Source organism: Neolamprologus brichardi, chromosome 11 (genome assembly GCF_056152115.1).
Source record: "Neolamprologus brichardi isolate AB-2024 chromosome 11, ASM5615211v1, whole genome shotgun sequence".
Taxonomy (NCBI): domain Eukaryota; kingdom Metazoa; phylum Chordata; class Actinopteri; order Cichliformes; family Cichlidae; genus Neolamprologus; species Neolamprologus brichardi.
Genome location: NC_142114.1, coordinates 2,904,557 through 2,929,324, shown reverse-complemented (window position 1 = coordinate 2,929,324; position 24,768 = coordinate 2,904,557). Strand labels below are relative to the sequence as shown.

Genomic DNA, 24,768 nt, shown 5'->3' with positions numbered 1-24,768 from the left:
GGGCTTAAGGCATCAGTTGTTCCAGCGGGGCGTGACTATCAAAAACTATAACTTCTGTCTTATCCTCGTTCAGTGTGAGAGAGTTGCGTGATAACCACGTTTTGACCTCATTTAGACAGTTAAATAGGAGTATAAACAGTATATCCATTTTCAAAGATGTTACAGGAAATGAACCTCACTACGTCCGACTCTGTGCCTCTATGGTTTCAGACTTCTCATGACCCTAACGAGAGCTATATTTTGGCACATATGTGGTGTACATCATATTTTTTCATTTGGTAGTTTTTAGAATTTAAGGCCAACTTTTTGCAACAGAAGGCAATACTGTAGATAGGCAAATTTAAAAAAACAGTTTCAGTGCGACTCACCTTGCATCCAAACAAGCATTTATTAACCTTTAGAAAAACAAAATATACCTGCAGACTGTTTAGAGTCATAAAATGTTAATCACAAGAAGACATCTATTCATTCTACTAATCAGTACCGTTCATAATGAAATATTTAACATAGCACTAAAATGCTATTTACTATACAAAACAAGCTTTCAGAAGAAAAAAAACCCCTGTTTCACTCTAGTTTACAAAAAGAACCAGTTTCCCAAGACGATAGGAAGAACATGACAGAAATTTTAATGCTAATAGAAATTCTGCATCACACTGCATAGGATTCATCTCCATTCATTCTTCCTCCAGCAGGCTGAATTTACAACCTTACATCTGAATGCAAAAGGAAAGAAGAAAAAAAGTGCCTCGATAAATAAAAGCTTGGAATGTCTTGTTTAAATTACAGATGCAAGAAAACTGTCACACTTTGACCCCTTTCAGACATGGATCCTTGTCTGTTAATATGAACAGCATGTGAACAGGTCAGCTTCAGGTCTGAACCAGCACCCTGGTCACTGTTCTGTGGAAGCGATGATGATCGTCTTACTAGACAACCATCATCGAGTCTGAACGGGTAAAGACGCATTCCTCCGTCTCCAGTCTGCTACAGACGTATCGAGATTCTCTCATTGTATATTTCTGAATGTAGAGGCCAATTCATGATAAAGTGACCTATGAGCTCAAAGCTCAAAATAAGCTAGACATATTCATATACTGTCAATGATGGAGCTCCATTTCTTCTGAATGGCAACCCCAACCCCCCAAACAGTTTTATACAGCAGGTGGGAGGAGCTTGTGTGCTTATAGCTATAGCTGTATGCCTGAGATGACCAACCAAGGATATCCCTGGTCAGGGTGTACTCACACGAGACGATCTGTATCATGCAGGAGTGCAGTTGAACCCTCAGAGTCGAGCTCATTTGTCTTTTGTGATTGCTGGGTGCTGTACCAGGAACATGTTACAAAAGTGGTTCTGTTGTGACGTTGATGTAGTGCAATTGCTGCTGACTAACTTCAGCTTTCTCAGTGATAGCGGCTCTGGCGAAACTCATTTAGGAGACACGACTTTTCCAATTAAGCTACAACGTGTAAAAAAAATCGTGAGCTTACAAGAGTGCCTTTCAGGGTGTGTGCGAGTGAGGGAGGAGCTGAGATGCTCAGACAAAGTAATGCATACTTGTGTCTAGATAGTTGAGTGCAGGGCAACCGTGTCTAGTGTGAGTACACCCTCACTGACATCATACTTTGGCTATGTTTAATATGAGCATCCACCATTGTAACAGTAATGAAGTAAAGGCATAAAAAAAAATCCCCTTCGATAAACCGATGAAGCCAGCAATATTATGTTTTTCTGAATGGAGCTTCTGAAACAAAAACCACAGTCACACTAATAATCTATCCTGGTGACAAAAGTGGGAATAGTTATAGGAAAATGCTGCCTTGTCATAAAACCGTATGATGGTCAATATACAAATTACACAGTAATATATGTAATTCTAACAGTATATTAAATGCTTCCTTTACAGGGTAGGGAATGTGATCTTTCTCTCCTTTTCTGACCTTGCTGTACTTTATTTTTCCTTACCAGCACTTGAAATGTTAACTTCAATCTTAATCTCTTTCTCTAGCTTGTAGTCTGTCAGTTGGCTTGATTCGGACGACCACAAATCACAACCAGAGGTCTGAGGCTCTTTCTTTATATCCACTATGAGTCCTGTGGGAGCTGTCTTTATTGAGGTTGTTCTAGCTGTCACTTTGCTGTGATGGTTTCCGAATTCTTGCCTTCCAGCATTTACAGCCTGTCCTGAGATTTCAAATTCTTCTGGTTCACCTTTAACAGCAAGGTATGTCACTGCAGACTTCTTAGACAGGTCCAAGGGTGCTTCTGGATCCTGTTTAACCCCAGTTAACAGATCCAGTGGGGCATTTAGTGTCGCTCCAAGAGCAGCACCGACTGCGAGCGGACCCTCGGGCAGAGCTTGCATAGCTGTGATGGGTAGTGTCTGAGGGATTGCAGATGGGAGCGGGAGCCCATTGCCTTGCGTTGGACAAACAGGAACGAACAAGACAAGATTGACACCAGCAGGCGGCTGTTTGTCAAGAGTTAGCTTCCACAACCCGTCTGATGGACCAGTGCCAGTAGACACACCCTCAGTCACGTGACCTGGATTGCTAGTATCCTCGACTGGTGGAGCAGGGTTGTTTAAAACAACAGCGGGCAAAGTGACTGCGTTTGCTGTGTTTGATGAGTCTGGTGTAGTGCTGTGCTTTTTTCTCTCCAGCGCAGAGCTCTTTAAAGACACACGTTTCTTGGTGGCGCTCTAGAAGGGGAAAAATAGCAAAAGCATTTCAATGTGATTTTATGATATGAAAAGAGTTCTTGGCAACAGGTTTCTGAGCATATCTGTAGCTACATCAAAGCAAAAAAACAAAAAAACAAAAACAAACAATGGGTTGCTATAAAGGTTGCTCATGTTGCACAAAAACATCCTGCAATGAGTAAGATCAAAAGTAAGATAAGACCGATGTGCACTCCTATTTACTCAGATATGTCAATAATTGATCCTGGTTTAGAATCATTGTGCTGACACAAAAACAGCTGGCTAAGAAATACAGCCACACCTACACAGAGACATGTGGCTACTTGTGGGTTAGTCGATTAAGCAGGTTTCTCATGTTTGAGAATACAGATATAAACAGTAATTGCGAATTGGAGGAAATGGTTTTCCACAACCCTTAAAATCCACTGCCAAAGAAAAGTGGCTGCTCTCATCCACATAGCTCCATGGCAACGAGCAGCAGCTGTAGGAGGCTCTACGTGCTCTTCTGGCCTGACTAGCTCAGTTAATCTGTGCAACTTGATTTTGAAATAAAGTTGTTTCATTAAAGTATTTCTGTGCCAAACTGAAATCTGGAAGATAGAAAATCTTCTTAGTGTGCTTTAACAGAAGAGGCAGCAGCAGTGTAAAAACTTTCACACACTCACCGCAGACTGAGGTGTTTGTCCACACGTCTTAAGGTGGCTGTCATAGTTCTGCTGGTGGGGAAAGCCTAGTCCACAGCTCTGACAAAGACAGGGTGACTGCCCGGCATGGCCGCCCATGTGGGACATCAACAGCAAGGCCGACCGGAACCCCTTCCCGCATTCAGCGCACTTCAGCACCCTCTGATGAGCTCCAGCGTGTTTCTTCAGCTCTTCTGACGAGTCAAACCTCTGTCCGCACTCCAAACATCTGATCTCGTTTGTTTTCTCACTGGGCTCCTGATTGCCCCAGCAGCCCGTGTCCTTTTTGTGCTGCTGGAAGTCCTCCTGACTAAGAAACTCCCTCAGACACGCCACGCAGTGAATGCGTTCAGGTTCACATTTGTGCTGGCGGTACAGCTTAGCCAATCGGAAGTGGCAGCGACACCGTATACACGTGTAAGGCAACAAACCCAGGTGGGAGAAACTGTGTTTTAGCAGTGCATTCTTCTTGGTAAACACCTTTGTGCAGTCTGTGCATTTAAAATTACGGTGGCACTTCTTCCTCCGATGGCGCGCCAGGGATTTCGGCGATGAGAAGTTGCGGCCACACACTTCGCACATGACATTCAGCATACACTTATGTAGCTGCACGTGATATTCACATGCCTTTAGGGACGTGAACACGCGTTTGCACAGGTCACACTCATAGAACTCGTCCTCCAAGTGAGTTTTTGCCAGGTGGTCGTTCAGATCTTCCTGCGACGCAAAGCCCATCAAACAGACCCGGCACTGGAGACGATCCACTTTGGTCTGCGCGTGCGTGCGCAGGTGGACGCGATAGTTGTATATCTGGCAGAAGCGCTTCCCACACTCTGCACAGCAGTATGGGCGTGCTCCTGTGTGGAGGTTCATGTGATCGTGGAGCTTGAACTTGGAGGGCAGATGCTGTTGACACACGCTGCACCGGTAGTCTCCTGACTGACTCGACTCTAGAGGGGGGGAAAAAAGGAAGGAAGTGTGCTAATTAAAAAGTCATCTGCTGTTTTTCACTTCTTTTTTCTTGTCCAGTAAGAAAACTGAGGGGAAAAAAAACCACATTCCATGTCAGTGTTTCAAATGACAGCCATCATTTGAAACACCTGCCTTTTTGTCCTATTTCAGTTCCAGCCAGCATGTAGTTACTACTTGTTACTACTAGGGGTGCAACAATACTCCAATCGATATTGAACCGTTCGATACAGTGCTTTCGGTTCGGTACGCATATGTATCGAACAATACAAAATTTTTAATTTATTTTATCAACTTTCCTTCTGACAATGCTGTCTGTGTTGAGCGCTCAGTGGATCTGCGCTCCACAGTGCAGCCTAGGCGGAGTAGTCGACTGCAGATTCACTGAGCGCAGGGCAAGCTAGCGAGACAGAAGTTAAGCTAGTTGCAACATGGCAAATTGAACCTCCCCCACCCTCATTCAAATGTGGCATTTGGAACTATTTTGGTTTTCATGTGACGTATGACCCTGAAGGTAAGCGCGTCATGGACAAAAGTAAAACAGTATGTCGGATGTGCCACGCAATGCTCAATTACATTGGTGGGAACTAGTGCGTTAGCTCAGTTAGCTTGTTAACGTGTTGGCCATCCAGCCCCACGCACGGGGCGATCCGCGGTAGCTCGTTAACGGAGATTTGCCATGTTGTGGCGTTAACGTCATTTCAGATTAACGCTGACAGCACTAGTGGGAACAAAATGAATATGACTGCACATTTACTCCAACATCATCGCAGTGCAAAGACAAGTGGAAGCAGACAAAAACAACAAGCACGCATGCTACAAACTTTACCCGAGTCATTTAGACAGCCTTTAGCACATGATTCTCCTTATGGGGACCTGATATGTTTAATATGCTGCTGAGAATATAGCCCAGAAGAAGCGTATAGTATAGCTTTTATTTTGGAAAGAGCCATTTCTCTGTAATAAACTCTCTTTTCCAAAGATGAGTGATTTCTCAATCAGATAGATTAATTTTTTTTATTACTTTGTTTCAGCAACATTACATTTAAAAACTGTACTTTTGAGTTAAAATATATATTTATAATTTTAATAAATGACAAATTAAAAAGGCATGAACATTTTTTTTGTATCGAAAAAATATCGAACCGTGACACCAAAGTATCGAACCGAACCGTGAATTTTGTGTATCGTTGCACCCCTAGTTACTACATATGATTGTTGGGGGTTTTTTTCTCTGTATGTATTATTGTAGGGTCTACCTTACAATATAAAGCGCCTTGAGCCAACTGTTGTTGTGATTTGGAGCTATATAAATAAAATTGAATTGAACTAATTGTCACAGTCCCTTTCATTGAGTCGGTGTTGCCAGCTCCTCCATGATCTCAAACCCTAACCCATACAAAGGCAAGTAAAAAGTAAATCTTGGACATCACAGCTCATCCAGAGCCAAGGAGAAAATCAGAAATTGTCAGCTTTGTTTTTAAAGTAAAGCTCCAGATTTACAGCAGCATCTTCAGTCTAATTACTGTTTTCTCAGCACCAAACACTCTTTGACAAACTCCCCATCACAGAATGGCTTACAACACAGGTGTTGAACTCCAGGTCTCAAGGGCCGGTGTCCTGCAGGTTTTAGATGTGTCCTTGATCCAACACAGCTGATTTAAATGGCTAAATTACCTCCCCAGCATGTCTTGAAGTTCTCCAGAGGCCTGGTAATGAGCTAATCACTTGATTCAGGTGTGTTGACCCAGGGTGAGATCTAGAAGCTGCAGGACACCGGCCCTCGAGGCCTGGAGTTCGACACCCCTGCCTTAAATGCAGCAATCTGCTCTCCACAAATTAAGCACACGGCTTTACCTCTGACTTCACAAAACAAATACTTACAGGTCCATATCTTGTTAAAAAAAACAAAAAAACAACTACGTTCTGCATCAGTCTTTTTAATGTCAACTGATAAATTTGGGGGAAACAAACTCACATCTCTCAACAAACTCACATCTCTAACATAAGCTCCAAAGCATTTACAGTGAATCTGCAGTTGTACATTAAAACTATTCAATTAAACAAAATAAGAAGTTGCCTACAAAATAAAAGGAATAAAGTTGTATTGTATGTTCCCCCCAAAAAATAAAAAAAATCACTATCCTTTGAGAGTGTTTGGTGACTGAAATGGGACAAACTACATGATGTATACTCATTTATGTTTGAATCCTAATTTCCCATTGATCCATGGCCGAATGTGGCCTGCAGGCCATATAATGCCCAGGTCAGCATGACACTCTTGTTGAGGCCGGTCAATATTGCAGGTTTAGGAAAAAACAAACAACCCCCCCCCCCAAAAAAAAAACAGGTCATAAAACCTTAAACTTAAAACAAAGATAAAAAAGACCCAAAAAGGTCGAGAAGCAAAAAGTAGCGAAATGTTCTTATCAAACTTACTAAAACTGGTGTATCAAAGTCTGTCTGTTTAGGAGACGTTAAATGGCCTGTATTTGTATAGCGCTTTACACATCTAGGCACTATAGTGCCAAGGTTCATGCGAATGAGTAAACAATTGCAAGGCCAAGTGCAGTGTTGATGTTTGTTGTTCTCATGAGATTTGTTGACACTAAGGGAAACTATCACAGGCTCAGACTTAAAAACCACTATGCAAATAAGTGCATAATGCCATTTTACTCGGCATTTAGTTTGTGTATCAGGAGCAACTACCTGCCAATTACAGGAAAATCTGTGTTGAACCTTTCACCTGCACATGGGTGCATGTGTTATATTAACATATGGTCTTACCACTGCTTAGCTCCTCATCCTCCTCTTCCTCATCAACCTCTTCCTCCTCATACACCTCTGACACTTCACTGTCATCCGAGTCATCCTCCTGCACTTCCGCCGATTCACCCTCAGCCATGTCTACATCAGGTCTCTGCCCTCCTCCATCTCCATCGCTACCCCCTCCTTCCTGTTCAGCGATCACTGGGGGAATGTCTGTGGTTTCTTGTAAAGCAATGGGATCACTCATCACTGTGGGTGCTGACGGCTCAGCGAGCGCTGTATCGCTGCCACTTTGTTTGTCTTGCAGCCTTTTTGTTGTGGGATTCAGCCGTTTACAGTTTAACATCTCAGTCCGTTTGGATGGACCAGAGGCCACTGTGGTTTCTTGGGTGTCTGAGGTCTGTCCTGCTGCACCTACTACTTTGCCACCTCTGAGCAGCCGTTTCGGTTTATGTTTGGTTGGAAGTGAAGTGGGAGAGTGACTGGGTGAGATGGAGCCATCAGATGATGTGGAGCGACACGGTGTTTGTCTGACCAAAGCCTCCTCCGGCTGCAGTATGTCCGGAAATCCCAACTCTGTCAGCTGGATATCAATAGTGTATTCAATGGACATGACTGGAGGCTGAGGAGACATGAAACAGAGAGAGGGGTCCGTGTTCAGCTAACATTTAAAACGTTAACGCGTCTCACAGTTAGTGCACGTGTACTAATAAACAAACACTAGCACAAATGTGCTTCAGCTGATTTGCCGAGCGACTGTTATAAGTCTTCAGGATTGTTTTTATTCTCAACATTTAATTTAAAGTCGTTCATGCCACACCTTAAAGAACTGCTGGTCACCTCTCTCACCTGGCAGGAGAAGCAGATGAAGCCAAGCGTGTTTTTACAACCTTTTCTCTCGATGCTAGCTTTACAAAAAAAAAAACTATCTATACATATCGAAACATATGACACGTCTAATTTGTACGATAAAAACAAAAGCACTATTCAGCATGACATAAAATAAGCCCGATAACCCAATTAGCCAGCTACAAACTCACCTCAACCGAAGATGAACATCGAGGTAATAAGGACAAAAAGGAAAACACAGGGAAGAAAATTTCACACAAACGCTGGAGCACGCCTGGTGGCACGGAGTGGTATTACACGGTCTTACAGCTGCACAGGTGTACAAGCAGGGCAATATTTTAGGAAACTTTTAAATACATTTTGTAAAAAAGATCATATGTAGTGTGGTTTAGACTGGTCTTATAATGCATAGGTATTAAAGTCAGTTTTGTATCTTATTAGTTACGTTCATATAAATGCATAGATTCTCTGAGATTTTTATATGTAGGTTATAATGGAAAGCTATGGCAGAAAATGTACTGGTATTTACATAGCACCTTTCTAGTCAGCTGAGCACTCAAAGCCCTTTTACTACAAGTCTCATTCACCCCTATGCACTTTGTAACAGTCTCATACACACACTGATGCATCAGGAGAAACTGAGGGTTCAGTATCTTACACAATAATACTTTAGAATGTAGATTTGAGGAGCCAGGTTATTAAGGACTGAGAAGAGTGGCACCAGGTGTGTCTTTCTGCTGCTGTGCATTCAGAGATGCTCTGAATGCACAGCAGCAGTTTTTGAGTTACTGTTACCTTCCTATCAATTTCAGTCTTGTAATTCTCCTCCATTGTTTACCATCACTAAGTCATTTTCACCCAGATAAATGGCCGGATAATTTCTCTTTTTGCCCCATTCTCTGTAAATCCTAAAGATGGTTATGTGTGAAAATCCCAGTGGATTCGTGAAATATTCAGACCTGTCAGTCTGGCACCAACAACTACGCCATGTTCAAAGTCACTTAATCACCCTTCGTCCCCATTTGAACTTCAGCAGGTCATCTTGACAATGTTTACATGCCACAGCATTTAGTTTCTGCTGTGCGATTGATTAGAAATTAACAAGTAGTTGAACCTTTATAATGTACCTAATAGTGCATTAACATTAGAAAATCCTAAATAACATCATGCCACAGGCTACTTAGGAAGAGCATGTCTGACATTTGTTTTAATGATTCAGCTGTCAATGAAAACCCACCATTTAGACTTAGTTCTCTTCCAGGCTTGGGGAAAAAAAAAAGGCCTTCTTAACATTACGCTAAAAATAGATACTAATTTCAAAACCACATGAAACCCAGCATGCATCATTTTCAAAACAAACTACATTATCACCACAAGCAATGCAACTCCTCATTTTAGTTGGTGCTCCTGAATTCCAAATAAGAACAGAAACAATAAGTTGAGTCATCTTTTCAGCAGCCTCCCTTGGGATAGCAAGTTTTATTTCATGTCCAGACACATTGCAGTGGGGAGAGAACAATCCAATCAGTGAGTAACACGTGATATACACAGTTCCTTATTGGATGCTAGAGCATTAAAGAACCACCAGTCCCATTCAAAAATGTCTAAGACATTAAAGATCATTTTAAAAGAGCATTGTGTAGGATTCATTGGCATCTAGTGGTGAGGTTGCAGATAGCGACCAAAGTCATTTTCCAAGCATATACAACTACTTGTGACTGAACAGCAGGAAAGGCCCTTCTTGTGGCTAAGGTCTGGTTTGTTCATTCCAGGCTACTATAGAAAAATGGCGACTACATGACACACCTACTTTGCATTTTACATGGATGGCATGTATTTATGTTTACAGAGTTTTCTTCTCTACAAAACTACACGGACCTCTCAGGTGAGGATCCTCTCCTTCTGTAGATACTAATGTGGTTAGTAATTCCAGTTTAGTATATACAATTATGAATATTGTACTTCATTTTGGCCAATAGACCACCCTAAATCCTGCACACTGGTCCTTTAAACAAGTGAAAAAATAAGGGAGTACATTTTAGCATCAGACAAATCAGGATTAAAGTGGATGATTTCTGCCCACATGCCAACCACTCTACATTGAACTGGGAGCACTTAGCAAAAAATAAACTTTCAGCAGAGCTTAATCGTGTTATTTTAAAATTCCTCCTCAATGAGACTTAATTTATAAAGTAACATAATCAAAATATTAAGTGTAAAAATGCACAATAAGAACCCGAAGCTGTACATGACATAATTGTTCTTGAAAAACAAAAACAAAACAAACAAAAAAAAATGACTAAACAATTAAACATAGTATCACTACCAGGTATCTAAATTTACCTCAACACATGTAATTGCCCAAAATTTAAGGGGGAAAAAAAGAGAGGGAAGACTTTTTTTTTTTAAACCACAAAGTGAGTTCAACAACTCAAGACACAAAGTAATAAATTCACACGCATTTCACACTTAAAAAAGAAAATCCTTTAAAAAGTTAATCCAAACAGTTTCTGTTTTTACAGACTATTTTGTGACAAACGGTGTAATAGTTGGGTTTCATGTCTGGTTAGTTAATTTAGGAGATGTGTCTCTTAGACCAACATTTCAACAGTCGGTAATCAAAATCAATCTCATCACCAAAACTTCATTCTCAAAAACCAACATCATCTGCAGTACGAGATCCCCAAAGTTTAAAAAAAAAAGAAAAGAAGAAGAGAGAGAGGGGTGGGTAAAAAGGAAAATTTATGAATAAAATCTGCAAAGTCTCCATGCCTCAATTATCTTTTTCCACTTGTGTTTTCAGGCTTTTCCTCTGGGTGGCTTTTCTGGTGAGCTTTCAATGTGCGCTCTCGGCCAAAGCTCTTCCCGCAGGTCGGACAGGCAAATCGGCCCACGGCGTGCGCCCGGGACATGTGGGCATCCAGCTGCTCTGGACGGGCAAAGCTCTCTTCACATTCTTCGCAGGGGTGGGCTTTCCGTGGGGCGTGCTTCTCCTTCTTGTGAGCACGGAGCTGAATCAAGCCGGGGAATGTGAGGTCGCACTCGGGGCACGGGTGCTGACGGGGTGGGGTCGGCTCTGCTTTAGGTTTCTTCTCCTTTGCTGAAGCCTGACTCTCGTCCTCTGGAGTTTTATCTTCCGTTTCTGACTTTGCTGCCACCTTCGAGGGACGGCCACGCTTTGCTCCGCCTGCTTTCCCTTTTTCTTCCGCTGGGGTTGCCGTCGCGTCTGATGTGCTGCCGGCCTTCACGGTCTCCTCGGGAATGTCTGCTTCCTCTTTCTTTTTCCGCTTTCCCTTTTTCTCAGCACCTGCCGCGTCTTCGGCCTTGGCGGGCCGTCCGCGTTTCTTGACAGATGAAGCGCTGCCGTTGCACTGCTGACCTTCGGGGTATTTCTCCTGGTGTGCTATCAGCTCTGATTCAGCTTCAAATCCCTGGCCACACTTCTTACAGCGATGAGTTTTTGTAGAATCCTCTGGCTGTTCTGCAGTCTCGACATCTGGGCGTGGATGCTGGGTCAGGCGATGAGCACGCAGCAGTCCGGCACTACGGAACGTTTCATTGCAATCTTTACAAACCATCTGTTTCTCTGGGCACACCTGTCTTCTATGGGATGTGAGCTAGACAGGAGAGACGTAAATGGTTATGCATAAACATTAAGCACAAATGCATAAAGCTAGAAACTGATTCATTCTGCTGTATGTTCTAAATTATACTCACTTCAGAGAACGTTTTAAAGCTCTCTTTGCAGTGAACACATTTGAAGGGCTTGTCATCCTTGCTGTGTGTTGGCTGGTGCTGCGTCAGTTCCTCAGATGACAGAAATGTGCGGTCGCACACGTAGCATGTGAACAATGTGTTTCCCTGAGAAAAGATGACCAAAAAGAACGGGGAGGAGAAACATTTAAAACCTTGTTTTGGACATAGGGTTGTGTGAAGGCTCCTTTAGAGAAAAATGGGCGTCTACGGACTCAACCGGAGCAATCTGGTGCCTTGAGGAGTAGTGTATAATGTGAAAGCTATGTAGTGTAACCTGCACTATGGTGTCATTTCAGTGGGTCGGACGCCTCCCGATTTTCTTCGCTGCAGTCATTTTCAAAATGAATGAGGATGGGTTAAGACTGAGGAAGTCTGTTTGTGCAGGCTTTTACATAACAAAGGGTGCACAAGGATTTCCAGATGACATGGGACTCAAAGATGGAAATTTCTGCAACGGTGATACAGAAGATCACTAATGGACAAAAGCACCATAACAGCACGTAATGTAATGTGCGAAGCAACTAATGAGGCGAACACAAATGGGACATTACTGGCCCTCGGAATGCTAACATTTGCAACACCAGGGCAATGTGTGCAATATTCTGCTTGGTGCAAGATGCTACACACATACGCTGAATTTAAAGGATGATCTAGTGACGTGAGAAAGTGATTACTCTTGATAAATTGTCCCCACAAATCTGTGGTTTTAATAGTTTCATTATTGCAAATTTTATAAAAAGAAATTAAAAAGAAAAACCCCAGCTTCCCATCATTAAGCAGGGTTGAACTCTGGTGAATAGATTAAGACACAAAAAGCTCATCAATTTAGTTAAAAATTACACGCTCTGTTCTTCTCACCTGCTGAAGCTGCTGCTTGTATTCCTCCCGGTGGCTCTTCTTCATGTGTCTTTCCTTGGCTTTTGCACTGCAGAACGTGATGAAGCACTGGAAGCACTGCAAGTTTTCATGCTGGTCTGAATCCACAACAGAATGTCAGATTTATTATGTGTTGTTGCTTTCGGGAAGCTGATTTAAAAGGTATGATCGCTGCATCACTCACAGGAATGAACCGAGGGAGCCGGAGGTCCATTCAAAGTGATGGGTTTGTAGGGTTCTGCCGGCTTTTCCGGGGGAGCCTCGGGTGGTGGATCCGGCAAGCCCCGTCCCATCACGATCTCCTCTATGTTCAAGATCTCCGAGTCCATGGTGCGATGTTCGCTGTTCTTCCTGGAGTCAATTTAACAACAAAAAAGACACGAAACAAAGTTTAATGACCACGTGGAACAAACACTAGTTTAATAAACAGCGGGAAACATAACAGCGCCAGAAACGCAGATATGTGCTCATTACGTTAAGTTCAACAGATGACTATACGGAAAAATAATCGCCTTACTAGGTTGGTTACTTACGTTAGTTGAAATAACGCCAATGCAATAGTTTTAGAATGAGCCGCGTATAAAACCCAAAGGCCGTGAAACTGTTAGTCCGCGGGAATTACTCAAGTTTTAGCCACTGTTAGCTAACGTTACCGTAACATTAAGGCCGCTAGCCATGCTAGCTACCTCCACACAGCCCTGCAAGTGGCAGGCATTGCTCACTTCACTAAAAGAGCCTTGATATATCCACGCGGTAAACTGAGGGCGTTTCAATAGCACACAACCGCCTTAGCTAAATGTTTACTTTAACGTTAATAACAAAAGTACCGTGCTAAGTTAGCGCGCTAACGTTAGCTAGCTCACTACTAGTTTGCAGGTTGGCGCTAACAACACTGATTCCCAGAGAGGACCACAGAGTTTCCGTGTCCCCTTTTTTTACACACTAGTTTTGAACTCATCTTCTGAAGTTTACATGCATCTGCCGCGAATCATTACGAAACAAGCTAAGACCTAAACGAAAGGCAAATAATTCGACTAACAAGCTAGAGTAGCCATTACCTCTAACCGCTCTTTCAGGGTAGTTTGACTGAGAGAGTTGACCCCAGAGAAATGCAACCGATAGATCGGACACTTCCTGCTGTGTGGTAGCCGTCGGTACAGCTAAGATGGCTGCCTGGAAGTATTCGATGTTGTTATTGATTCATATTTAGATGCAAAATCTAAATGGTCGTATATGAGCAAGCCGAGTTTACCCAACGCACAAGTCTTATCACATCGCATACGTGAAGAAATAAAACTTTCAATTTAAAACAAAACTCATTAACAATGTTACTGCGCGAACTACTATTACAGTAATCTTATTTTCTGACTCTTACATGTTATTTTACTTAGATAACTAATAAAATCAACTACAGCATACACAGGGGCAGAAGCGTTTGAATAAATCTTTTCTATTAAGATCGATTCTATGCTCGATCTTTGTCACGTGACACAAAACAACTACATACTGTAGTAATCGTTCAGCGTACTACTGTGTTTTTATCATATAATGAACACACATGCGCAGATGGAGTTTTGTACCGCTAATGATTAAAACTGAGTATCTGGTCTAAAGATTCCCTTTTTTCATCTTGATGTCTTTTGTAGCTTGAATTTACTTTTTACCACCAGTTTGTAAAATTTACTGTTATAGCTGAATTATTTCATTATTCCACCGCTCATTTCATCAAATTCTGCTTTCAATGAGTCAGACTTTGGTGTAATTTTTAAAAGTTGCCTTTAAAAGCGGTCTAGTTCTCCAGGCTTTCTGAAGGTCTTTCAAAGTTTTTTTATTGCTGACTGCTTTTTCTCTTTCACAGTTCAGGCCTTACATCTCAACATTTTCAGAGGAGTGTTTCTTTAGTTTGTTAAGCCACTTCACACTGATCTATGAATCATTCAAGCATAAAAATGTACCTAATTCAATTGGTGAGCTGATTTTGTGTATAGAGAAAACAGAAAACTTAGCAAAGAACCAATTTATATTGCACCAACTAGGTAATTCCCAAACAAGGTTATTATTACTAAACTAAAACTAGACACAAAAATTATTTAAGGTAATTAAAAATTAAAATTAGATTTAAAAAGAAAATGTGTGAGCTATTGTAAAACTCTTTAACATGAAATAAAATCTAAAGAAAATTTCTGGTTTTTTTATTATAATGATTTTTCCAACGAATACTAATAATTAACAAACTCTAATACTTAAAAACAGACTCAAACTTCCACCTAAACTCATAAAAAATAATCAAAAACTAAAGATTTATAAACAGTAAAAGCTAAACTGAAACAAGGAAATCCACTCTGGAAACTAAGTGAAACTAATCTAAATAAAAACAAAAATTCAAAACGAGATACAAATAAAACCAATTTGAAAACAAAAACAATAATAATTCCTCACAAAGAGCCTTTAAATAACAGACAAACCGTATCTAAAAGTGACATCCTTAGTGGTGGACCTGGCCCTTGACTTCATCAATCTACTGTTCAGTCTCATCAAAAATGGTCTCAATGAAAGCCTGGCTGCCAAGAAGCCATTCATAAGGAAGGGAAACAGGGAAAAAGGGCTGAGGTATGTCAAGTTACTGGACTGAAAATCACTGAAGGCTTTTTCATGATCTAGTCCAAAATTTAACTGACAGCGTTGGTGATTTGAATGGCCTGTATTTGTATAGCGCTTTACTTAGTCCCTATGGACCCTAAAGCGCTTTACACTACATTCAGTCATCCACCCATTCACACACTGGTGATGGCAAGCTACATTGTAGCCACAGGTGCCCTGGGGCGCACCGACAGAGGCGACGCTGCCGGACACTGGTGCCACCGGGCCCTCTGACCACCACCAACGCAACGGGTGAAGTGTCTTGCCCAAGGACACAACGACCGAGACTGTCCGAGCCAGGGCTCGAACTGGTAACCTTCCGATTACAAGACAAACTGCCAACTCTTGAGCCACGATCGCCCCAATTTTATCAACATTGACTGAATTATGAATGCAGCATCAGTACCATAAGATTTTTTTTGTTCACCATGCAATACCACCGGAAAATATTCTGATTGGCAATTGCTTAATTTTTCAGCGTGACAATGACCCAAACCCACTTCCAATGCATTAAAAGCATACCTGGAAAAAAAGAAATCAGTCATGGATTGGCCATTTTGATGTGTTTTTGTAACTTGAATTAATTTTTTCCACCAGTTTGTACAGTACTCTGTAATATGTTGTATTTCAAACCTCATACAGGCATGCATCGACTCTATGTGCTAGTACAGTTTTTCTTTTAGTCATTTCAGTTTTCACCATTTTGTTACGCGGCATTAGTGGAGGATGGTCTAGTGACCGATGCACTTTAATTTCTGTTATTGTTGCAGTTCTGTGTCCTACTTGGTTATTTCAGTACACAAGAGCTTTAATATGTTTTGGCACATTTTTCTTTTGTACTTGTAAGCAGTCCTCAAATGAATAAATAAACAAATCAAAAGATGCATCTTATTTTCCCCATTTGTCCTTTATTGTTTTCTAAAACTCAAATAAATGATACTTCTTTAATAATAAAACTCAGAGCCAAAAAATAAGCTCACTGTAGAATGTAAACTAGATCAGGTGAAAATAAATAGTTGAGGGCAAAAGTATCATGATGGCCACAGTGGAAAACAACAACTTTTTACACTTCTTTTCCAGCACAGTGTGTGGCTTTGAGTCTTTTTTTTTTTTCTGGAGGCAAATTCTTTTTTTACAACTCCTAAATGACATATTAAGATTTTTTAAAAATACATCACAACAGCCCTAAAAAAGCATGACAGTGAAAGGCAGTGACTTTCCCTACACCACAAACACAGTTACAATCAGAGATTGGTAAATTCTGTAGCAGATACTACTCTTTCCCCAAACTTCCCTGATTATGGAAATTCAAAAAGCAGTTGTGGTTACGTGAGATACAAAGAAAGACACAGCACTTGAGGCATAACACTCGTGATGTCCTCTGACAGTCCCCAAAACGGCACCTGCCCCCCTCTCCCTCTCCAAGCTGCTCCGGCCAGTGACCTGAACCGTCATATCGCGTGGCTGCGTCTGGCAGAGGACTCTCCTCCACCAGGATGGGACTGCGGGTTTCATTTGTTGTGTGAACCTCTGCTGCCGGCGGCTGGGGAGGAACTGAGTCTTGGGTATCCGAGCTACTAGAGAAGATCAAAGCCTTGGACACTTCCAATCTGAAAGCCATGAGAGTCAAAGGTGGCACGGATGCTCTGAAATCCTGTCGATACAGGAGCCAGGAGTTTACCAAAGCCAGATCAGTGAGGTACCAGAGCACTGCTTGGGGCCAGCAGCTTGGTGCAGAGGCAGTGAGGGGAATTGCATAAAGATTTTTCAGTTCTCTGTGGAGACGGGCCGACATCTGGGCTTTCTCAAAGTTTTCAATGAGAGAGGCCGCGCTCCTTTGGCCATTTCCCGCAGTAGAAAGTATGAAGCCACAATGGGATCTGCGCAGCATCAATTTCCCATCTGAGCTCACAAACTCATCCCCGATCTGTCCTCGAGCCCCTCCCACCCTGCCTGCTCCATGAACCCCAGCAGCTAAAAGGCGTTCGAGCATCACAGGGGTGGACAGTTCCTGTTTGCAAAGGAACACCATACTACCTTTGGGGACCATTTTTTCTACAGCACCTTCTTTGTCTGAGAGATCCACCTTAAGATCGACATGTAAGAGTAAGCCGTCAAATCCAATTAAAGCAGTGCTGTAGAGAGACAGTTTGTTGTTGTGCACCTTCCCAGTGAGAGGAAGTGGATATTGGTCAACTGCATAATCGCCCTCTCGTCTTAATGACTGGCACCCTGCTTTGAAACGACACAATAATGGCTGAATTTTCCACAGGGGATCAGCCTGTTTTGAACCATCTGAGCCATTTGCCTCGTCACCACATTGATCACTATCACAAGTTCCTTTGTGGGGATTGGCGTTGGCTGGATAGTTTGAAGAAGTCAGCTTCAGCGTGCGAGACAGCTCGAGGAAACGGGACAACGGGATGGCTTCAGCAATCAACGGCACCTTAGTCAAGTCTTCCCAGTAGAGCTTTGCACTGGGAAACTAAGAAAGTAACAATAGGAAAATAAAATAACATTAGGTTTTAGCATCTAACCAAGAGTGAGGTAATAATTTCAGTAATCAGACAGGCAGAAATACAAACCTTCAAAGTTCCCATTGCGATGTGGATCCCAACAAAGCGTGCAACTTCCCTGGCCGTGACAGCGTCGGGCATGTTGGACAGTTTATTTGTACAGTTGGCAAGTTCTACCCAGGTATCCCAACCAAAGTACTTAGAAAAGTAATCAATGGGCTCTCTGGTTCTGTTGCCATCTCTTGGTGCATTAGATGGGATCATGGATGTTGGCAAACTAAGGGGGGAATAAAGTCAAAAGAACATCAAGAGCAAATCTTACATGTATGTAACAGAGGAACAACAGCAAAACTAGAAAAAAAAGATATTTAGAGTTATTTCTAGGGCTGGGCCATATCATACAGTTCACGGTAAAACCGGTATAATGTTGGGCAACAATAAGAAAATGAAATATCGCGATAGAATATGGGTAAAACGCGCATGCGCAGTGCCTTTGTTTTTATACGTACATGGCAGAAAAAGCATGGCAGCGACGGAGAATGGGATGGGCGAAAGCGGATCGTTGAATGAAACAAATGAACCAGACCTGGTTTGTTAAAATGCTGTAACTTCAGTGGTGTGGAACTGGTTTGGCTTTCGTCCGTCAGATACACAACAAAGCACAATTTTTGGTAGAGCATGCAAGCAGGCCATTGCTATTACCGTGTTTTACGGAAAATAAGTTGCTCTTAAAGTCCTTTGATTTTCTGAAAAAAAATCGACAGTGCCCCTTATAATTCTTATGTATGAATTCTGGTTGTGCTTACTGACCTCGAACCGATTTTTATGTGGTACACGGCGCTCAAAAATCTGTAAAAAATGTTTTAGTACGACTTTGCTAAGCTACGAAGCCGCACCGCTTGATGGAATTTCGGAGCATCACGGCTACCGTAGGCAGGAACCTCGCGGAGTGATACGTACTGTGCTTCAACATAATATTACCGTATTGTGTGTATAACCTCTTTTTAAGTTTGGTGGATATTATACATGGTTACGCTGAGGATATGTCAGCCAATTTCCACTGGAAATGCCTTTTGGTGAAAGTGCCAGCAAAAAATTTGCATTTTCACTGTTAAATTTTTATGTAGCTTTAATGCACATAAAAAGAACCCAGATGCTTGTTTAAGTGAAAATACATTGATGGGTTGTTGTTTTTTTTTTTTACACTATTAAAGTTGTGGAGTTGTAAAGTATTTTGTCTCGCGTAAATTATATCGTCAGTTATATTGTTATCGCAAATTTTCAAATATATATTGTGATGAATATTTTTGGCCATATTGCCCTGCCCTAGTTATTTCTATGTATGATAGTTTTGTAGACCCAAAGAAGGTCTTACTGTACCTTTGCGATGTGTGATCTGACTGTTGTGCACTGATGGTAGAGGTCTTGGAGAAATAGGCCATTACTTCTGCTTCTGAATCAAGCTGAGGATCTGACAATTCAAAGCCACCCATATCCTCTTCATCTGGACTTTGGAGGAGAAACTCACGAAGATCTGGTAGGTGCTGCCACTCAGAGTCTGACACAGCTAAAGGACAGATTTATTATGTAAGAGGATCATCTTAAGTTTTATTGGCATCATCAATAAACAGCTTAAGAAAGTCTCTCAAATATAAATACTAATCATTCCACAAAAGGGAACAAACCTTGTTGCTCGATGACCTCAGGATCTGAGAAAAGACCTTCAACTCTTGTTTCCTGATAGTCTGGTACAGAATGGATCGATTCACCTGTTTAAACAGACTCAAAATTAATATATAAGCCTTTATATAGTATTTGGAGACTACCAAATATAAAAATCAATAAGAAAGTCAAGTCTCTTCCATTTGTATAACTGAAAAATACTGGCGATTGTCAGTGCAACCTGCTAGTAGACACACCTATGTCATCAATTTGAAAATCCTAGATGACTTCCTTCTTGAGTTATTGCACTCGTAAGATTTTCAAAAATCTTGATCTCTGATATTGACATTGAGGTCACTGAGATTAAAATCACCTGAATTTTTAGTAGCTGCACTGACAGTAATAATTTGAAAATCCTACATCCCTACATTCTCAAGTTACTGCATTGACCAGATTTTCAGAAAACCTGACCTCTGAACTTAAGGCCAAGGTCACCAAGATCCAAACTCATCCAAGGTTTTTAGCAAATAAACCTGTGGTATCAGTTTGAAGCTACTATGCGGTTTCATTTTTGAGTTATTCCATTCACAAACTTAGGGGTCAACATTGCCCGCCCATCCAGCAGGGTGATGACAATACCCCATCAGCCTTTTACGACTGAGGGTTAAAAATGGTGGATTTCAAAGTAAGTGGAGGTGGAAGTCGAGTGACTTACTTACATATATCACAATCTGTTGTTTGACTTTCTGTCTGATTTGCATCGTGGGATCCCTCTGGGTTTCTGCTGGTCCCAGCAGATTCTACTAGGACCTCTCTCTCCTCCTCCTTTATTGGATAGAAAATACACTGGCTGGTGTTGAACTCTGGTAAGATGCAGCAGTCCGTTGTCCTCTCCCCGATCTCTACTGCTAAAATACAAATCAAAGAACATGATTTAACATGGCAGTGTTTTTCAGAGTTGCGACCACTTGTACACTGAGGTTTTAAGTATCGAGCTAGTATCAGAAGGTGATTAGCCATGAGTGGAAGCAGAGGTGACAACAGCTATACTCTGGTCTACCCAATAATCAGAAATCCTGTTACTGTCAAAAAACTAACATTTGATTTACAAAAGAAATCAAGAGATACTGTGCCAGTTGGTATCCAGAAATCAATCGTTTCAAAATTACATATTGGTTGAGAAACCTTAATACTTACTTGGGATGACTGTATTTTCACTAAGTGCCTCTACATTCCAGCGGATGTGTCTGCTGCCATTTGTGGCTGGAACATCATTCACTATGAGGCTGCTTTCCTCTTTCACCAGAACAGTCCTTATATCACGATGATGCAGCGGCTGCACGCTTGCAGTCTGTCTATTTTGACTAGTGGATGCAGTCAGTGGTTGATTCGAACTGTTCTCTTCAACCTTGATCTCATCACTTCCAAGAACTTGAACCTCATTTTCAGTGATGTAGCCCAAACCCTGTAATGAAAACAATTTCTTAAGTATGCAGTGTTGAATTCTATCTAATTTGTCTCACTTAGTTTCTGAATCATCTTTTTCCACTTGTGTTTTCAGGCTTTTCCTCTGGGTGGCTTTTCTGGTGAGCTTTCAATGTGCGCTCTCGGCCAAAGCTCTCCCCGCAGGTCGGACAGGCAAATCGGCCCACAGCGTGCGCCCGGGAAATATGGGCATCCAGCTGCTCTGGACGGGCAAAGCTCTCTTCACATTCTTCGCTGGCGTGGGCTTTCCGTGGGGCGTGCTTCTCCTTCTTGTGAGCACGGAGCTGAATCAAGCCGGGGAATGTGAGGTCGCACTCGGGGCACGGGTGCTGACGGGGTGGGGTCGGCTCTGCTTTAGGTTTCTTCTCCTTTGCTGAAGCCTGACTCTCGTCCTCTGGAGTTTTATCTTCCGTTTCTGACTTTGCTGCCACCTTCGAGAGACGGCCACGCTTTGCTCCGCCTGCTTTCCCTTTTTCTTCCGCTGGGGTTGCCGTCGCGTCTGATGTGCTGCCGGCCTTCACGGTCTCCTCGGGAATGTCTGCTTCCTCTTTTTTTTCCCGCTTTCCCTTTTTCTCAGCACCCGCCGCATCTTCGGCCTTGGCAGGCCGTCCACGTTTCTTGACAGATGAAGCGCTGCCGTTGCACTGCTGACCTTCGGGGTATTTCTCCTGGTGTGCTATCAGCTCTGATTCAGCTTCAAATCCCTGGCCGCACTTCTTACAGCGATGGGTTTTTGTAGAATCCTCTGGCTGTTCTGTAGTCTCGACATCTGGGCGTGGATGCTGGGTCAGACGATGAGCACGCAGCAGTCCGGCACTACGGAACGTTTCATTGCAATCTTTACAAACCATCTGTTTCTCTGGGCACACCTGTCTTCTATGGGATGAGAGCTAGACAGGAGAGACGTAAATGGTTATGCACAAACATTAAGCACAAATGCATAAAGCTAGAAACTGATTCATTCTGCTGTATGTTCTAAATTATACTCACTTCAGAGAACGTTTTAAAGCTCTCTTTGCAGTGAACACATTTGAAGGGCTTGTCATCCTTGCTGTGTGTTGGCTGGTGCTGCGTCAGTTCCTCAGATGACAGAAATGTGCGGTTGCACACGTAGCATGTGAACAATGTGTTTCCCTGAGAAAAGATGACCAAAAAGAACGGGGAGGAGAAACATTTAAAACCTAAAGCTGCTATTAGGGACATGGAGTTGTGAAGGCTCTTTGAGAGAAAAATGGGCTTCTAATCACTCAACTGGAATCTGGCACCTTGAGTGTTTAATGTGAAAGCTATATAGTGTAAGTATGTCTGTGAAGGTTCTCAGTCATCCAGGTCATCGTAGTCAAAGGAGCTTGGAAAGAAAAGCATCCGGACTTCTTTAAGTTGCTTGAAGACGTTTCACCTCTCATCTGAGAAGCTTCTTCAGTTCTAGGGTCAAATGGTGGAGACGACACTCCCATACGGCTTAAAATCTAGGACTCCCCACCATTTGACCCTAGAACTGAAGAAGCTTCTCTGCTGAGAGGTGAAACGTCTTCAAGCAATTTAAAGAAGTCCAGATGCTTTTCTTTCCAAGCTCCTTAGACTATATAGTGTAAGCTGTACTACGGTGTTGTTACAGTGGGTTGGACGCCTCCCGATTTTGTTTTGCTGCAGCCATTTTCAAAATGAATGAGGATGGGTTAAGACTGAGGAAGTCTGATTGTGCAGGCTTTTACATAACAAAGGGTGCACAAGGATTTCCAGATGGCATGATACAGAAGATCACTAATGGACAAAAGGACCATAACAGCACGTAATGTAATGTGCGAAGCAACTAATGAGGGGAACACAAATGGGACATTACTGGCCCTCGGAGTGCTAACATTTGCAACAGCAGGGCAATGTGTGCAATATTCTGCTTGCTGCAAGATGCTACACACATACGCTGAACTTAAAGGATGATCTAGTGACTTGAGAAAGTGATTACTCTTGATAAATTGTTCTCAAACACATGGGGTGTTTTTACAGATCGATGTTCTTCAACATAAACTGAACATCCCTATTACTTAGAGTAACTTTATCAACCAAAGGAGGACTTTGTTTATGGGTCAATGGCAGCTAAAACCACAAAAAACCTCAAATCTGTAGTTTTAAGTTTCATTATTGCAAAATTGGAAAAGGAAATTAAAAAGAAAAATCCCAACTTTCCATCATTAAGCAGCGTTGAACTCTGGTGAATAGATTAAGACACAAAAAGCTCATCAATTTAGTTAAAAATGACACACTTTGTTCTTCTCACCTGCTGAAGCTGCTGCTTGTATTCCTCCCGGTGGCTCGTCTTCATGTGTCTCTCCTTGGCTTTTGCACTGCAGAACGTGATGAAGCACTGGAAGCACTGCAGGTTTTCATGCTGGTCTGAATCCACAACAGATTTATTATGTGCTGTTGCTTTCAGGAAGCTGATTTAAAAGGTATGATCGCTGCATCACTCACAGGAATGAACCGAGGGAGCCGGAGGTCCATTCAAAGTGATGGGTTTGTAGGGTTCTGCCGGCTTTTCCGGGGGTGGATCTGGCAAGCCCCGTCCCATCACGATCTCCTCTATGTTCAAGATCTCCGAGTCCATGGTGCGATGTTCGCTGTTCTTCCTGGAGTCAATTTAACAACAAAAAAGACACGAAACAAAGTTTAATGACCACGTGGAACAAACACTAGTTTAATAAACAGCGGGAAACATAACAGCGCCAGAAACGCAGATATGTGCTCATTACGTTAAGTTCAACAGATGACTATACAGAAAAATAATCGCCTTACTAGGTTGGTTACTTAGGTTGGTTGAAATAACGCCAATGCAACAGTCTTTAGAATCATCGGCATATAAAACCCAAAGGCCGTGAAACCTCTATACAGCTCACTTCACTAAAAAAAGCATTGATATATCCACGCGGTAAATTGAGGCTATTTCAATTACAGATAACCGCCTTAGCTAAATGTTTACGTTAACGTTAAAAACAAAAGTACCGTGCTAGCTCAATACTAGTTTACAGGTTGGCACTGACACCGACTCCCAGAGAGGACCACAGAGTTTCCGTGTGCCCCTTTTTTACATACCAATTTTTTTACTTATCTTGTGACGTTTACATGCATCTGCCGCGAATCAATACGAAACAAGCTAAGACCTAAACGAAAGGCAAATAATTCGCTACAAGCCATTACCTCTAGATGTTGAGTCTACGGTAGTGAAAAGTTTACCGTGACTGCAGACAGTTACGTCTTTTCATTGGCCCGGAGACCACGGTGACTGTAGACTCGGTAGACTCTGGCCCAATAGGAGCGCTGGCCCACTGTAGACTACCAATCGTCTTTCGACGGAAGTTGCGTCACCAAAACAAGAACACGTGGCGGGACAGGGACTCAACCCGCAACTCATCTATGTTTATGGAAAGTCGCATTTATTTTATGTTTACGCTAAGTTATTGACTCTAAGACGCTCCTGGATTTAACTGAAATTATACGCGGCTGAATTGCTTATTTAACTCTTTTACTTTATGATCGCGGAAAGGCTGCGCGTTAGCCAACATGCCATATGTAGCCTTTTCAGTGGATACAACTGGTGATGGCAACACTAGCAATTCTTGTTGTATATCCAGATGCCCATGCGCATCATCAGCAGACCGAGTGAGAAGTATGGTCTTCCCTAAACCTCCACAAGAGCTGCTCAGCCGAGTCGCTGCAATCACTCATGCACAGAAGCTTCTTCGAGCAGAGGGTATCCACGCAATGCCTGGGAAAACTGCTGGTGTTTTCCGTGACACCTTACAAATGATGTGAGATATATGAAGAAGTCAGTGTATCATACTAGGCAGGTTTACTGCACTTC

The 24,768-nt window shown here is 42.3% G+C and overlaps 4 protein-coding genes across 6 annotated transcripts; all 4 read right to left on the bottom strand.

Moving 5' to 3' along the window:
• Positions 1-8,183, bottom strand: wu:fe05a04 (uncharacterized). Its single transcript, XM_035909966.2, has 4 exons — positions 8,166-8,183; positions 7,144-7,747; positions 3,370-4,337; positions 1-2,704 (listed from the first exon to the last, which is right to left on the bottom strand). Exons 2-4 carry the CDS (start codon positions 7,736-7,738, stop codon positions 1,955-1,957), a joined length of 2,313 nt encoding a protein of 770 aa, XP_035765859.2. The 5' UTR covers positions 7,739-7,747; positions 8,166-8,183; the 3' UTR covers positions 1-1,954.
• A 1,238-nt stretch (positions 8,184-9,421) lies between these two features.
• Positions 9,422-13,760, bottom strand: znf576.2 (zinc finger protein 576, tandem duplicate 2). 2 transcript variants are annotated; one of them, XM_006795934.3, is made up of 5 exons: positions 13,665-13,760; positions 12,791-12,957; positions 12,589-12,704; positions 11,692-11,835; positions 9,422-11,591 (listed from the first exon to the last, which is right to left on the bottom strand). In XM_006795934.3, the coding sequence occupies exons 2-5, from the start codon at positions 12,933-12,935 to the stop codon at positions 10,752-10,754; spliced, it is 1,245 nt and encodes a 414-aa protein (XP_006795997.2). In that variant the 5' UTR covers positions 12,936-12,957; positions 13,665-13,760; the 3' UTR covers positions 9,422-10,751. The 2 variants fall into 2 exon arrangements, with proteins under 2 accessions (XP_006795997.2, XP_006795998.2); XM_006795935.3 differs by lacking the exon at positions 13,665-13,760 and adding an exon at positions 13,140-13,656.
• A 2,380-nt stretch (positions 13,761-16,140) lies between these two features.
• LOC148100436 (uncharacterized) lies at positions 16,141-20,800 on the bottom strand. Of its 2 annotated transcripts, XM_087847969.1 has the most exons (6): positions 20,622-20,800; positions 20,144-20,332; positions 19,448-19,531; positions 19,143-19,329; positions 17,832-18,039; positions 16,141-17,731 (listed from the first exon to the last, which is right to left on the bottom strand). In XM_087847969.1, exons 4-6 carry the CDS (start codon positions 19,253-19,255, stop codon positions 16,520-16,522), a joined length of 1,533 nt encoding a protein of 510 aa, XP_087704095.1. In that variant the 5' UTR covers positions 19,256-19,329; positions 19,448-19,531; positions 20,144-20,332; positions 20,622-20,800; the 3' UTR covers positions 16,141-16,519. The 2 variants fall into 2 exon arrangements, with proteins under 2 accessions (XP_087704095.1, XP_087704094.1); XM_087847968.1 differs by lacking the exon at positions 20,622-20,800 and having other exon boundaries at positions 20,140-20,317.
• Positions 20,801-20,937: 137 nt separating this feature from the next.
• Positions 20,938-24,179, bottom strand: LOC148100435 (uncharacterized). The gene is made up of 5 exons (XM_087847970.1): positions 24,105-24,179; positions 23,382-23,536; positions 23,188-23,303; positions 21,900-22,043; positions 20,938-21,799 (listed from the first exon to the last, which is right to left on the bottom strand). The coding sequence occupies exons 2-5, from the start codon at positions 23,512-23,514 to the stop codon at positions 20,960-20,962; spliced, it is 1,233 nt and encodes a 410-aa protein (XP_087704096.1). The 5' UTR covers positions 23,515-23,536; positions 24,105-24,179; the 3' UTR covers positions 20,938-20,959.
• Between the last annotated feature and the right edge of the window lie 589 nt (positions 24,180-24,768).

Bases quoted from the DNA above. Each gene is read 5' to 3' on its own strand.
- wu:fe05a04 (XM_035909966.2), bottom strand. From the start codon at position 7,738: ATGTCCATTGAATACACTATTGATATCCAGCTGACAGAGTTGGGATTT. The intron at 4,338-7,143 runs GTAAGACCATAT...CCCCCCCTCTAG, and splicing joins GGATGAGGAGCTAAGCAGTG to AGTCGAGTCAGTCAGGAGAC. The intron at 2,705-3,369 runs GTGAGTGTGTGA...TTCCCCTTCTAG, and splicing joins GACAAACACCTCAGTCTGCG to AGCGCCACCAAGAAACGTGT.
- LOC148100435 (XM_087847970.1), bottom strand. From the start codon at position 23,514: ATGGACTCGGAGATCTTGAACATAGAGGAGATCGTGATGGGACGGGGC. The intron at 23,304-23,381 runs GTGAGTGATGCA...TTGTGGATTCAG, and splicing joins GGCTCCCTCGGTTCATTCCT to ACCAGCATGAAAACCTGCAG. The intron at 21,800-21,899 runs GTGAGTATAATT...TCTCCTGTCTAG, and splicing joins GCTTTAAAACGTTCTCTGAA to CTCTCATCCCATAGAAGACA.
- znf576.2 (XM_006795934.3), bottom strand. From the start codon at position 12,935: ATGGACTCGGAGATCTTGAACATAGAGGAGATCGTGATGGGACGGGGC. The intron at 11,836-12,588 runs GTGAGAAGAACA...ATCTTTTCTCAG, and splicing joins ACAAGCAGCAGCTTCAGCAG to GGAAACACATTGTTCACATG. The intron at 11,592-11,691 runs GTGAGTATAATT...TCTCCTGTCTAG, and splicing joins GCTTTAAAACGTTCTCTGAA to CTCACATCCCATAGAAGACA.
- LOC148100436 (XM_087847968.1), bottom strand. From the start codon at position 20,185: ATGCAAATCAGACAGAAAGTCAAACAACAGATTGTGATATATGTAA. The intron at 19,532-20,139 runs GTAAGTCACTCG...CTGTTTAAACAG, and splicing joins ACAGATTGTGATATATGTAA to GTGAATCGATCCATTCTGTA. The intron at 18,040-19,142 runs GTACAGTAAGAC...TTCCCCCCTTAG, and splicing joins TCAGATCACACATCGCAAAG to TTTGCCAACATCCATGATCC.